General features: G+C 48.2%; 1 protein-coding gene across 1 annotated transcript in view; it reads left to right on the top strand.

Annotated features, from left to right (window-relative positions):
- The window catches only part of RBM15 (RNA binding motif protein 15), a gene marked incomplete at its 5' end in the record, with an annotated part of 1,838 nt that extends 1,340 nt beyond the window's left edge, over positions 1-498 (top strand). Inside the window, one exon of the mRNA XM_009997352.1 lies at positions 6-498. Coding sequence (XP_009995654.1) covers positions 6-498 — 493 coding nt within the window. The remainder of the gene's footprint in view (positions 1-5) is intronic.
- Between the last annotated feature and the right edge of the window lie 14,237 nt (positions 499-14,735).

Below are 14,735 nucleotides of genomic sequence, written 5' to 3'. Positions count from 1 at the left end.
AACAGCAACTTCCCGTCCAACATGCACCTGCTGCAGGGGGACCTGGGCGTGGCCAGCAGCCTCCTGGTGGAAGGAGCGACTGGTGGGAAAGTAGCTCAGCTCAAGATCACCCAACGTCTTCGTCTGGACCAGCCCAAACTGGACGAGGTCAACCGGCGCATCAAGGTGGCGGGTCCCAACGGCTACGCCATCCTCTTGGCAGTGCCCGGAGCATCGGACAACCGGGCGGCGGCCGCTGAACCCGCCACCACCACCTCCACCACCACCACCTCCACCCAGAGGCCCCTCAGGAATCTGGTGTCCTATCTAAAGCAAAAGCAGGCTGCTGGGGTGATCAGCCTCCCCGTGGGGGGGAACAAAGACAAGGAGAACAGCGGGGTCCTGCACGCCTTCCCGCCCTGCGATTTCTCCCAGCAGTTCCTGGACTCCACGGCCAAGGCTCTGGCCAAATCAGAGGACGACTATCTGGTCATGATCATTGTCCGTGGGGCCTCCTAAGGCCCTGATCTTCTCCACCCCCAGCCCTTCCTACTCCTCCACACAGCCCCTCCAGCGTGTGCCAGGTGCTATGGGATACAGCCTTAGCCAGCCCTGTTGTTCATTTTTAAATCAGACCTTTATTTCTAGGTGATTTATTTTTTCCCCCCCCTGCCCATCTATTATTTTATTTTTGTTTCTGTTATTACATTTTTCTATCAAGTTAGAAGCCAGAAAGGTTGGTTAGTGTGACTAGGAATGTTTTGAGAATCCCTCATCAGTGGGGATGCAGGGAGGCAAGGCCTGCTTTGATTTACACAAAAAAAAACAAGAAAAGAGGAAAAAAAATAGAAACAAACTGGGGGGGAGGGAGGGGAAGAAAGTGGGAAGAAAGTCCCACCTTTTTTGTTTTGATTCGTGTCCTTTTTTCATTTCATTGTATTTTTAAAGCAAGTTGAAATAGCTCATCCTCAGTAAGAGTTCCAAAAAACCTAAAAAAAGACCAGATTGAAAGCACTCAAATGGTTGAGATGGAAAACCACAGCCTAACTGGTGTCAACTGGTGGTTCGGGTCCTGGAAATTCCTGATCCCTCAGGAGCCTGCAGGTTTTCCCTGGCAGTTGCATGGCTCAGGGTTTGGTGTCTTTTTCAGGTGAGCAGCACCTGCTCCTCGGGTACACTGCAGAACATGGAATTCCTTGTCTTGGGTGGTTGGTAGAATTCTCCTCCAGCCCCTCCTAAATGCATGCACTGAAAGTTGGCTTTTGATTCTATTTTTTTTTAACAGGTGTATTTTTTTTTCCCCCCCCCTCCCAGTTCTGTTGTATCCCATATCTGCACTTTTTTTTTGGGTTTGTAGCAGTGACAATGTTTTGGTAAATAGCTGAGGACTTTGTTACAAACCATGAATGTCTTGTGCTTACTCTGGTGTGCAGGAAAACCAGGAGGTGCTTTCAGAAAAATTTCTTGTGGTTTTGGGTTTTTGACTACCTTTTAATTTCTTGTCTTTCAAAGAGTTGCTGGTACAGTGGGGTCTGGTTCCACTGGGCAAGTGTGCTTCTCTCCAGAGATGGTTTTAATTCTGTGATCATTTAATTACATGCAAGTTCTCATTAACTTTTTACCTCTTTGTTAATAGCAAGGAACTGCTGGGGACTTTTCAGGTACAGTGAAGTGGGCATTACATGAGGTTTCTTGTCTCTTGAAAGGCATCTGGAGTCAAGTGGTTTTTAGCATCTTGGGAAAGGATTAAAAGTTCTCCAAGATGCTGAGGTTTGAGCTCTTGTTCCTGGGATTCTAGGAAGAAACCAGTTTGCTTTTTTTTTCAAAGAGCTTAGTTCATTTTTCTCTCTTTTCCCCACTCATGGGGTGCTGTTCTCCAGCTGTCTTGGCACCTGGCTAATCCAGGCATGAGGAGGGAAGAAGGGATCTAAATCCCTGTTGTTTGAACAACCCAAAGGATGTTGCAGCTTCTCAACTGAAGTGTCAATCTGACTGTATCTCTGCAAGCCCCCCAAAAATGTAACTTTGCACTTAAACCCAGAATGTAGCCTTGCACTTAACCACGTGTTCAGAGACTTGGGTGAGACTCAATCCTCCACTCTGCTCCTGGGGCAGTTGTTAGTGACAAGTTGATTTCTGTCCCAAAAATCGAGGTCAAAATGGGGAATGTAGGTGAAGGAGGAAATGATTTGAATGTATTTGATGGGCACAGCAGCTCTGAAGTGTGACTGCACGTGCTCAAGACTCACTAATACTACCACTTTACTGAGCCACTTGTCAGAGTGCTTTTGGGTTCAGTGAGCTTTGGTTTCCTTTCCTTGATGGAAGGAGTAGGATCCCAGGGAGCTGAGAGCTTCAATGTGGCAGCAGATCTTGGAAACAGGTTCTGGTTTTATCGCTGCTTTCGAAATGGAAATGGTCAAACCTCATCTAATGCTCTTCAGTGTTTGAGGGGAAAATCCAGGATTTCTGGGTTGTTGTCCTTCAGTGTGAATGTAATAGATGGCAGAATCCAGCTGTTCAGCTTACTATTAACAACGAGGAGGTTTCCAAATGACACCAAGAACTCTTCTGTTTGAAAAGCTGCAGCGTATTTACCACTGATTGCAAAGCATGTTGGAATTCTAGCAGGTGTCTCTTGTGTCTCAGCGGGTGATCAACACTGCTGCCAACCCCCTGGAGGTGCTGCTCACACTTGGAGTGAGTTTTTCCCTTGCATCTGACACGGGTCACTTGCAAGCACAGAGTTGGAAAGGAAAAAAAACTTAAACCACTGAGGAATCATTCGAATTTGCCCTAAACCAAAAAGCAAAAGAAGCACGAAGGTGGTTGTTGTCCAGCACTTCTGGCTGAGGACAGTGTTTGTTTTCCTGATGCACAGTAGGCACCTGGGTTTTTAAACCCCATGAAACTTGGTGTCAGCTGTTAAAGCAAACTCAGTGGGAGAATCTTTTTGGAATGGAAGGAGTATCCTGGTGCAATTCCATTGTTCCCTGTCAAACAGCAGTGGTGACACCTGCCGTGGGCCTTGGTGAGTCCAACTTGTGCTGCCCTGGAGGGCAAGAAGGAGCAGGCCAGGTTTTCTGGTTCCTTATTTCACAGAATACCTGTTTCTTGAAATCTGGTTTCTTTGTGGTTGCTGCTCTGTTTTGTAAGCAAGGATTTTAACACCCTTTGAGGGTTCCTAATGTCAAACCATACTTGACTGGCAACATTGATGGTGGTTTTTTTTTGCTGGCACTTAAATTCACGTGCGTTCATCAGGGCTGGGCTTTGCTCAGAGGCTCTGGAGCCTGCACCCTTGGAGTAAATGTCCACTAAAAGTTGTCTTGAAGGCAAGGAGATGTCCCCTGTGTGGTACCACCTCTGTGTAGAGCAAAGCAGATGTAGCAGATTTGAGCTCTCTGGTGTTTCAGGGTTTCTCTACAGTTTTGTGCAGCTGATGTTCGGAGATTTCACGAGGTTGTTGAACTGGGGGTGGGGAGGTGGGAAAGGATGTCCTTTTCCTTCATCATTTCACAGTCGTGCTTTATGCTTTGGGGAAAGAACCTCAAATGACTCATACTTTTTTTTAAAAAAAAAGTTTTTAGTTGTGTTGTTTTAATTGGATACTTGATGCAACTTCCTTGGCTGCCAGCCCAGTCTGCTCACAGGGGCAGTGGTGTGAACATTAAGTTTACCCTCAACTCCAGAAGCTTCAAGCTCCTGGGTTACAAAAACCTTGTAAGCATCCTAAAGAGAGAAGGGCTTGATGTGCCAGGCAGATAAATCTTACCCTCTCTCCTTTATTATTTTTTTGTTACATTGCAATGTTTTGGTGACAACTTGCTCAGCCCCCCATGGCGGGTGAAGAGAGTTTTCGATTCCTTGCATTGGTTTGAGGAACCACCTGGTTGATGGTAACTGAGGTGAAAGGCCTTAAGTATTAACAAAGAGGAGGGGATGGAAATGGCCAAGGCAGGTTTTCAAAACTCTGGAGGACTCAGGGAAAAAAAAAATGGCTTGGGAAATTGTCATTCCTGGCTGTAAGAAAAAAAAACAGTGTTGAGGGCAGCACTCCTGGGGAGTCTGTTGTGTTCCTGTTGAGCAGAAACAAGAGTGGAAGAGATGTTTGCCATGAGACTGGAGAGCTTTTGGGGTTCTTTCCCCTTTGTCTCCCCCCTTTTTTTCAATTGCTTTCTGCAGAAAGCACCCAAGGAGAGCTATCCCAGTGATTTATAATCTGAATGATGAGGTGATTTTTTTTGTCTTAGGCTTCGAACAGACCTGTCTGGTTCAGAGAATGGTGAATGGAATATTCAACTTCATGCAGTTTTGATGGTGTGAAAATGGTGGATGAGAAATATGACTTGAAGAGTAACTATTGCTAAGAGTTCTTTTCAGTGTGTCTTTGATTTGACCTTTAAGATTGGAGTTGGGTGCTGTTAGAGCAATGCAAAATGAGAGCAAAAGAGAGACGTGGAACACTACATTTCACCTTTTTTGTTGCTAAGTTGCCTTCAGGAAATAGTCTCTGAGGGAAGTCAACTGAATTGTCAGGAATTCAGTTGGTTTTTCTCATGGTTAATGATTTTCATGCGTCCCATGAACTGTTACTGAAAGTTGAATAATCATCAGTACTGTAAGCCTGGTTTAACCTTGGTCCAAAAAAAGAGAAGCACTACTTGTTATACCTAGAAGGTGATTTCATTTCAAGGTTTCGTGCCCCTGAGTGGTATTGGTGCTTTTGGAAGTCCAAGGAGAATATTCAGAAAGGCCTTTGGAGCTCTTTATGTTCATCTGTATAATGTAGGGAGGGGGAAAAGCAAACCAAAACCAAAATGTGTTGTCTACATTTGTATTGAAATAACATTTTCTTTCCTCCTGCAAGCGACGCTGGTGGGACTGCAGAAGACAAACCAACATGGGATCCCAAGCTCTAATGGACCTTTGGGAAGAGAAGCTGTGGCTTATGTGGAATTTCCATGGGCCTCTTGATGGAAGAAAGCTTATCTGTTTAGTATTTGTGCATTTTACTAAAATGGCAGCTTTAAAAAAAAAGTTGTGTATCTGCTATTGTGATGCCAATGCCCGTGTTTTAAGTGGAAAAAAAAATGACCTCTTTGCTTTGTGCTGTGTACACAAGATTGCTGGAAAAGTAAAGGAATACCCTTTTTATGGCTCACACAGCTTGAAAGTAGCTGTCACTCAAAACATGCGCTCACCGTTGAGCTGATTTTGTTTCATTCTAAATAAATTGTTTCTTTTGAGGAAAAATGGTTTTTCTGCCTGGGAGTGAATTGACGACAAACGTTTGAGCCCCGGTGCGTGCGGCCCGAGGGGGCTCCTTGCTGCTGCTGCTCAACTTTTGAGCTGCTGCTTTGTTGGGTCTTGAGCCAAGAAGCAGGGAGAACCGACACTTTGGCCTTGACCGAGCCTGTTGTACCAAAACCAGAAGAAAATCTAGTTTGATTTTGCTGGCTGTGACCTCCCCTCACCCCCTACACTTTGCTTGCGGTGACGATGTGGGGGTCACTTTGCTGCTTTTCACTCCTCACCTTGACGGGGAAGCCGTGCTGATGCTGGCATCCAAGAAGCAGGGAACCCACCACCCTGCATCTCAGAACGGTGTAGACATCTGGGGCTTCGCTGGTTGGAAGAGCTGGAGTTTCCTGAATTTTATGTTCCTGATTTATTTCGTTCACCCAAAGCGTTTGGCTTTAGTTTTCGATTATTTATTTGTCGTTCTGTTTTTTGTTTGGTTGGTTTTTAATTTCGAAGACCAGAGTTTGAAAGTTGCTTTTGAACTTTATAAAAAAAAAAAAACCACAAAAAACAAACCAAAACCACCTTTGGCACCAAATTGCCAAAAGAAAAAAAGAGTCCTTTAAAAGTGTTTTAAATGCTGTTAATAAAACCTTTCCTGACACGCGCCAGGAGCTCCTCCATCTCCGGGTGCTTTTCAGCACTGCTGGGGTTTAGTGCTGGATGGATGAAGAGTTCCTGAGAGCTAGAGTTGGTAATTTAAAACCTTTGAGTGGTGTTTCAGTGCCTTATTTTGACCAGTTTGGAAGCCAAATGGTTCCACACGTCTCGGATGTGCATGCACCCTGCTCGCGTCCCGGGTCCGGCTGCATGTCCCGCTTGCAGTTGCCTCCTCGTTGTAGTGAGTGGAAAAAAAAAGTGTAATGGAGGCAAAAAAAAAGAGTAATAATGGAGGCGACCCGAAAAAAAAATGTGGTGTGCTGTAATTGCTGCATTCTCCTGTCTCGGGGGCTCCTGAGCTGTGGAAAGCTGGTCCCGTGCAGGAGTGACAACTCCACGGTTGCTGCAGGAGACGTCGGGGCACGTTGGACGGCGGGGAGAGGAAGGTGATGCTGCTTCATCGTTGGCTTCAGAAACCTCTGGTGTTTGTGCTGTGCTGGGCTGGTAGAATGAGAAGACACCTTGAGAAATTCAAGCTTGCCTTGACATCCTTTTTAAGCTGCTGTGGAGAAGGATCCTAGTGCTGGCCTGCAGGATTCGGGCTAGGCTGCAGGTGCCTTTCACCCAAAGGATGCCACCGGTGTGCTCTGCAAGGTGCTTGTTCCTGGGGCAAAGAGCTGTGTAAATCCCTCCAACAGGTAAGGGGGTTGATGAGGTTGAACTGAATTGTGATGTGAAACCAGATGATTTTTGTCATTCGCCTTCTTATTAGTTGGTTTTTCCACCTTACTAACTTCCTGATGTGTTTGCTTTGGTGAATGTGCTGCTCCGGGGGTGGGAAAGAAGGAGCAAATTCTTGGATTTGGCTCCTGGGTTTGTTTTGGGGATTCCTGTTGCTGACCAGGAGGTTTCTCTGCCTGCCTGGGGCAAGATGTGTGGGGAAAAGGACAAGGTTTCCAGCTTAGGAAGCTAGAGCTGTTATTTTGACCTCATGAACTGCTTGAATTAACGCTGCTTTTAATTAACATGGAACATGATTTGTTGATGTTGACTTGGAGAGTCAGGCCAGTGACCAGGTGGAGCTACCCATGTGGTGATGGGATCTTGGTGTGTCTACAAGAAGCTGCTTGTTGTAAATGGGAACAATTGTAGGTCTTGCTGGTCATGAGGGGAGGGAATTGGGGAGGGAAGACTCTTGAGAGGCCTTTTGTTCCAGAAGCTGGTGTATGTAGTTACATTTTGTATTTTTGCAATGTGTTGCATGTTCTGTTGAGCTGTGACCTCTTAATCTGGGGTATAACTGTTGTACAGAGGGTTTGGGGCTGGTAGTCATAATGGGAGGTGTGTTGGAACCTCTGACTTGGCTGGGTGGTTGATGCCACCAGGAGATGTGGGATCTGGCAGCGTAACCCAACTCAAGGAGGTGGTTTTGAGAAGCTGGTTCACTGCTCAGGTGGTTACCCAGGAGTGGGTCTCAGGCCTTGGGTTCTCTCTCACTTTTTGGACATGCTTTGACTTGTGTTATGGCCAACAGGGCCATTGGTGGCTGTTCCAGAGGAGCTCTGACTCAACTTTACTGGAGGTGGGAGGTTGTTCCCTGTCTCCTTTCCATGATCTATTCATTCCAGAGAGTTGGAGGTGTGGTGGGATATGGTGGGGGATGATTCTCCTGTGGTTGCTCTGGAGTAATGAGTTGTTTTTCACGTGCTGGCCCTGGCCATGCCTTCTGAATTGCTTCAGCTGCCAGGTGAAGCCAGACTTTGGTTCAAACGAGGCTCCTGGAAGGGTTAAGTGCTCTATATGCATCATATTAATTAGGCTAATGAGACTTCTGGGGAAAGTGGATTTATGAAGAGAGCCATTTAATGAGCTGCACTGCAGCAGAAAGCAATTGGAGTGGATTAGACGGGGAACCAGATATTTGAGTTCACACATTTTGTTTTGGTTTTAGAATTGTGCTTTTACCAGCTGCAGCTGAATTAATAAGTAAGTTGAAAGCATCAGATGGCCCAGATTCTGCTCCTTGCTAATAACAAGCTTATGTTGGCCTCGTGCTGCTGGTTTACTATGAAATGGCAAATGCTCTTGGAGGACACGCTTCCTGGTTTCTGTGGGTGTCCCATCAGGCAAAGGGTCTGCAGAAAGGGCAGGGAGAGAAGTGGGAAGTGTCCTGGGCTGATGGCTTTGTGATTCCTCTTGTGTTTCCTTCAGGCATTGTTCAGGAGCTGTGTGCCTGTTTTTAATTAGAGGTGGCTTGAGAAGTGGGTGAAGGAAGGTCTTAAGGCAGAATAAGCTGCTGAAGGACACGATCAGGAGGGCTGGGTTGTTTGTGCTGGTTAACAAGAGCCTCTGGTGTTCATCCCATTTGTTCATGTGCTGGTGGAGTTGAGGAGCTTCTAGCAGGAGCAGAAGATGTGTCTGTGGTGGCACAGAGCTCTGCTGTTTTGTCAGCCTTTGTATCCTGCTCCAGTGGAGGTGTGGGTGCTGTCACACATGCTGGTGTTGCTGTGGGTTGATGTTGTTACCTCCCAGCCCAGCTCCTGTGTTTCTGGGTTGGAGCTCCTGGGTGTTGTCCTGGGAATGGGATGGGTTGTGGCTGCATGGGGTTGGCTTCCACAGATGAGCTGCAGGTCGGTTGTGGGGAATGGATATTTCATCTGCTGATCTCCCTGCATTGACCTTCATACCTGGGTCTGCAATCGGAGCTGGAGATGGGTCTGTAGATTTTTAGCTATCTTCAGTATTTCCTGTCCCCAGATCCAGTGATAGGTCAGCCTGGCTTTTAGCAACGTGCACAACTTCATCCCACCTCCTGCCCTGAACTGGCACTTTTCCCTGTAATTTCTGCCATTTGTAGCAAGGGAGCACTTGGATCCTTCAGGATGTATCTCCTTTCCTATCCAAGTGCTGTGGCTAAAGCCCCCCCCAAATGAAACATGTTAGGTGCTCCTAAGGACACACGTGGGGTGCAGGAGGATTGTGAGTCAAGGGAAACCACTGAGGTCTCCTGAGGGTTGTTGTGAAGTTCTTGTTGCCATCTGAAGGAAGTTGTGCTGTAGTCCATGGTGGTGTTGGCAGCCTGCCCATCCAAGGGGCTACCTCTGGTGGTTGCCCACAGGGCCAACCTCAAGGTCTTCAGCTCACCCAGCACTTTGGCCAGCCTGGGCAGAGGATTGGGGCAGGATGAGCACTTGGACCAACCCAGCTGTTGCTGTTGAGTCTTGCAGGGAGGGCAGGGTGAGGAAGGGGACGTTGTTTCTGGTGCTGTTCGTCTTTGGTGGGGGATTGTTTCACATTTACCAGCCCAGCTTTTGTAGAATCCCACACTGGTTTGGGTTGGAGGGACCTTGAAGATATCTAGATCCAACCTCCTGTATGGGCAGGGACACCTCCCACCAGCCCAGGCTGCTCCAAGCCCCATCCAACCTGCCCTTCAACACTGCCAGGGATGGGGCAGCCACAGCTTCCCTGGGCAACCTGGGCCAGGCTCTCATCACCCTCACAGCCAAGAATTTCCTCCTCATGTCTCACCTCAATCTCCCTCTTCCACTTTTTATCCATCCCCCTCATCCCATCCCTCCCTGCCCTTGTCCCAAGTCCCTCCCCAGCTTTCCTGGAGCCCCTTCAGGCACTGGAAGCTGCTCTAAGGTCTCCTCAGAGCCTTCTCTGCCCTGGCCTTTCTTCTCTTGCACTGAGGTATATTGTCCTCAACATATCACCAGATGTCTTTAAGAAGTCCCTTTGCTCTTCCTCATTGCACCAGACTTGTGTCCCAGCAGCAGTTAGAAGGTGGGGAAGCTCAGTCCTGGATCCCCCATCCCTGTGACTCCCCGTCTCTCAGCCAGTCTGGCTGTATCTCCCTTTCCCTGCTTGGCTCAAGCCTTGAGGGGCTGGAAATCGATTTATTACTGTTATATCAGTCACTGGGGTGTTATAAAAACACCCTTTGCCTCTCCTGAGCCCATCCTTGCCCTATCTTGCCCACGTGAGAAGTATCTGTAGGGGAAAGTTTTGCAAAGCTCAGTGGTGACTGAGTCTGTTCTCTTTGGAAATGGAGACTTTGACCCATGAGTTACTACTGAAAATATCCGTGGCCACGAGCAAGAGCTCCCATCTCCTTGGTGGTTACTCCAGGCTTGGAAGCTTTTCCATCAGGATCTTGCAGCTAAAGCTGAAATTTCTGTTTTTTTCATCAAATCACAGGATGGTTTGGGTTGGAAGGGACCTTCAAGATCATCTAGATCCAACCTCCTGCATGGGCAGGGACACCTCCCACCAGCCCAGGCTGCTCCAAGCCCCATCCAACCTGCCCTTCAACACTGCCAGGGATGGGGCAGCCACAGCTTCCCTGGGCAACCTGGGCCAGGCTCTCACCACCCTCACAGCAAAGAATTCTCTCCTTATCTCTACTTCTTTTTCCCACTGGTCTTGCTCCTAAATTCCCATTGACCTCGGTGAAAACTCTTACACCACCTTTAAAAGCTTTTCAAAAACCAACCCCTCCAAAAAAGCCCCCACCAGGTTCTGTGGAACCTTCTGTCTTGCTGGAAGTGCAAATTTCACCCAGGCTTTGCTTAATTTCAGCCTGGTGTGTCCCTGCCTTCCCAGGGAGGCTGCAGTTCCAGGCAGGGAGGGAAACAAGCACCAAGTAAAAATAAAACTCAAGCTGAGTGTTCCTGTTATCACCAAGTGTGAGGGCAAGTAAACAGCCCAAACCACACATGGTATCTGGCAGAGAAGGGGGTGAAGGAAGAGCAGCCTTGTTTCCTGTGGCTGGAAGGGTCTGTTGTCACATCCTTACTCTGCTCTTTTCAATTGCTTTTTGTTTTCTTCCTGTGGCTTAGGGGGAAAAGCAGAAGTCTCAGGAGTGGTGCTTGGGGTGGGTTGTGTGCCAGCACCCAAAAACCAGAGCTGTGCCTGGTATGACTGGGAGAAAGCTGCTTGTTCTCTTTTAAAATCTGAATTATGTTGGTTTTTTTCTTCCCTGGTTAATGAGTGTCCTGGGAAACTGGTGTTTCTCACAGTGTGTCCAAGAAAGGGTCAACGTGAAAGTCCCGGGTGATGGGGTAAACCCCTCACCCTGCTCTCAGCCCTTCCCTGGGGCTGTGTGATTCCTGCCCAGTTCCCTGAGCTCATCCCAGTTGGGAGAAGCAGCTGGAACCATTCCAGCCCAGCCCTTGGAGTGGATTTCATAGCGAGATAAAGATCGTTGCGTGTTACGTGATAAACCTCAGGACCTGCAGTTGGTGCCTGGGTTTGTCAGCACCAGAGGAGCAGTGGGACAGTCCCCAGCCTTGCTTATTAGCAGATTGATTTACTTTTTAATTGAGGAGAGAAGCTGAGCATGGGGAGGGTGAAGCAGGGGGGTTTTGTGTGCTGAGGAACAGCTAAACCCATGATTTTAAATTCTCTACCCTCACTTTTGACTCAGAGCAGGTTCCCACAACTAGGGAGTGAGGAAGGGGACCCTGCAGATGCTGACCAGGGCCCCCCCGAGGGGGGTACCATGTCTGTATAAAATCATAACATAAAAGAATTCCACTGTGGGTTCAGCACTTGATGTCATCTCCAATTGCACCGACCTCCGGAGCTTGGATACACCCGGGTCTTAGCAGCTTTTTATCCTGGCTTATGAAAAACCATGGGAAGTGGGGATTGTGATCCCACAGGTGCCCATCCCAGAAGTCAATCCTGCCAAAGTACCCGGCATGGGTGCTGGCAGCAGGTCCCAGGGGGTGGCATAGGGTGACCAGACTCCTCTGGACAGGGCAGGGTCCTGGAGTTCTTGTGTCTCTGCTTCCTCCCTTTTCAGCTGGAGCTCTGGCTCCTGGGATTATACCTGGGAATAAATCATGGAATAATGACAGGAAAGCTCTTTTTTTTCCCTCCCCCCTGAAGTTCCAGCAGCCTTGCAGTTGTTTGGACAAAACAAACCCAGGAATAACTCATCCTTAACAGCAGCAGCTGCAGTGTCTTGTTGGAGAACCCAAGGCTGTGTTTTCTTCTCCTTTTCTTACCTTTTCCAGGGTCAAATGAATCAGGATTCAAGGGAACCAATCCCCTCTCCATCAGTGGTCAGAAACTATTTTATCTAAATAAAGCAGGGTTGTTTTGGTGGTTTTTTTTCCAAAGAGTTCCTGGGGGGATACAGGGAGAATTGGAAGCTGGTTCCTTGGGCTTCTTGTCCAAGCCTTTTAGTGCTGATGAGCTTTGTTGCTGTGTCTTTTGGAGACATGTTGAGATGTTTCTCTGAGCCATCTTCCTGGGGTGAATTTTAGGAAGGTTTTCAGGCTGAGGAACTTTTGGTGAAATGCTTCCAAGTGGGATTTCTCAGCCAAGTTCAAGTGCAGAGCAGCCTGTTGTATCTCCAGGCATGGTGGGTGGAAAGGGTGAGCGTGGGGCAGGGAAATGTTCCCTCAAGTGGCTCAAGATAATGTGCTGAGGTCGTTGTTAGTGTTACAAGTGTTTTCTTTGTTCTTCAGAAGGTAAAATGTGTTCCCAGAAAGATCTCTTGAAGGTTGGAGTGAGGTCTCCCTAGTAATGAGCAACAGGACAAGAGGAAATGGCCTCAGGTTGCACCAGGGAAGGTTTGGGTTGGATATTAGGAGAAACTTCTTCACTGGAAGGGTTATTGAGCATCGAGGCTGCCCAGGGAGGTGGTTGAGTCACCATCCCTGGAGGTGTTTCAAAGCCATGTAGATGTGGTGCTGAGGGACCTGGGTTAGCTCAGGCCTTGGGTTCATGGTTGGACTGGATGATCTGAAAGGCCTTTTCCACCCAGAAGGGCTGTGTGATCTGGTTAGAAGCTTCTTTCCAACCCAGAGCCAGGGCAGAGCTGCTGCTCAGGAGGCACAGGCAGGTTGGAAGGCACCAGGGAATCCAAGCCTCTGCTTCCTAGGGTGGAGGAGAACTGGGAGGGCATCTCATTTAACCAACCACTTCCCAAGCTGGAGATGATGGCACAAAACCACTGCTGCTCCTTTGTTCCACCTTGTGTTGGGCAGTGGGGCAAGGGAGCAGCACCAGGGGGTTTGGGAATCAACCCCAGAGGTTCCACTTGCATTGCTTTGAAATGTATATCCCAGCCAACCCTGCTCTTGCTTTGATCCAAGCAGCATGTGGTGCCCTTTGCTATCCAAACCTGCTTTTAGGAAGTGATTTGCATGATTGCAGTGGGATGGAAAAAAACAACCCCAACAAACCACCTTCCTCCAGGCAGGATGTTCCCATTGTTGTGGCTGTTTGTTTCTCTAATGTGTGTGTTGTGTGTGACTTGCAAGGAAATCAATGGCTTTAGGTTTCAGAGCTGCCTGGGGAAGTTAAAACATGTTCTGTGCTTCCCTTCCCAGCAAAAAGTGTGAGAGGAGAGAAGCAGGTCTGACCAGCAAGAGGTTGTCCTGAGAGGCTTGAAGACTCTTCTCCCACCTCCAGGCCTGATGGTAGGACTTTGCAGGGCAGCTGGGAGGACTTTCTTAGCATGGGAACTGTTTCCTTCAAGCTCTTTTGGTAGATAAGAGGTGAACAGGGCTGCAGAAAGGTGCTTGGACCAGCAGAATTGGTTTTGGGGCAAATATCTTATCCCATCTGTGGGGTCAGATGCTGTGGGAAATGGGAGCTCTGGGTATAAGCACTTGGGAGACACATTTTTCTTAAAAAGGGTAAGAATTGGGGAAGTGTTGCTCTGGAGAGGGTGGGGAGGGCTTTGAACAAGGGGGTGTAGTGATGGGACAAGGGGGAATGGTTTGAAACTGAGGGTTTGACTTTGGGGCCCAGACTGAAGGTTGGTGGGTGTCTCCTCACAGACCTGGGGGCTTTATTGATTGTCCCCTGCCCAAATTCCCACCCCACCCAGACTGTAACTGCTCCCCTCCAGGTGGAGCTGCCAGCTTCTCATTTATTTTAATTGCCATCTTACCCTCCTGCCAATGACATGGAGATGTGAGGAAGGGCTGATGGAGCTGGGAGATGCTGGGGAGGCATTTGGGGCTTGGTGGGGGCATCATCCATCCTGGGACAGATAAACCACCTCTCCTGCAAAGGCTGGGAGAGTTGGGGAGAAGAGAAGGCTCCAGGGAGACCTTAGAGCAGCTTCCAGTGCCTGAAGGGGCTCCAGGAAAGCTGGGGAGGGACTTAGGACAAGGGCAGGGAGGGATGGGATGAGGGGGATGGATGAAAAGTGGGAGAGGGAGGTTGAGGCTGGACATGAGGAGGGAATTCTTTGGTGTGAGGGTGGTGAGAGCCTGGCCCAGGTTGCCCAGGGAAGCTGTGGCTGCCCCATCCCTGGCAGTGTTGAAGGGCAGGTTGGATGGGGCTTGGAGCAGCCTGGGCTGCTGGGAGGTGTCCCTGCCCATGCAGGGGGTTGGATCTAAATGAGCTTTAAGGTCCCTTCCAACCCAAACCATCCCATGATTCTATGAAAAATCCCCCATTTTCTAGCACTGAGTTTCCCCATCTCCTGCAAACTCAACTCTCCTTTTTTCCCTGCCTCAAGCTCACCTGGTTTCTTTGGTTCTGTGTCATAGACTGAATTTAGCCCATTCATTTTTGAGGGAACTTTCCTTGCCTGCCCCAATGTTTTAGCTCCTTAATACTCCTCTAATGCTATATTAATAAAATACATTTTATTAAATACAGACTGCTGAATTTTGGGCTTGAAAGAACCCATTTGACAGCTTAAGGGAGGGTTTCTGTATTAAACCAACCCTCTTGTTGGTTTAATATTTAAAAATGTGGGGAGGAAGTAAAGGATGGTACCAATGGCTGGGATGGTTGGTGTGAAATCCTCATGATATCCCAGATCCATGTCAGGATTTCAATGATCTGCCCAAAATTGCAACCTCACTGTCAGAAAG

Source organism: Chaetura pelagica, unplaced genomic scaffold (genome assembly GCF_000747805.2).
Source record: "Chaetura pelagica isolate M959 unplaced genomic scaffold, ChaPel_1.0 scaffold755, whole genome shotgun sequence".
Taxonomy (NCBI): domain Eukaryota; kingdom Metazoa; phylum Chordata; class Aves; order Apodiformes; family Apodidae; genus Chaetura; species Chaetura pelagica.
Note: the sequence above shows the minus strand (reverse complement) of the source record. Positions and strands in the feature narration are given on the sequence as shown.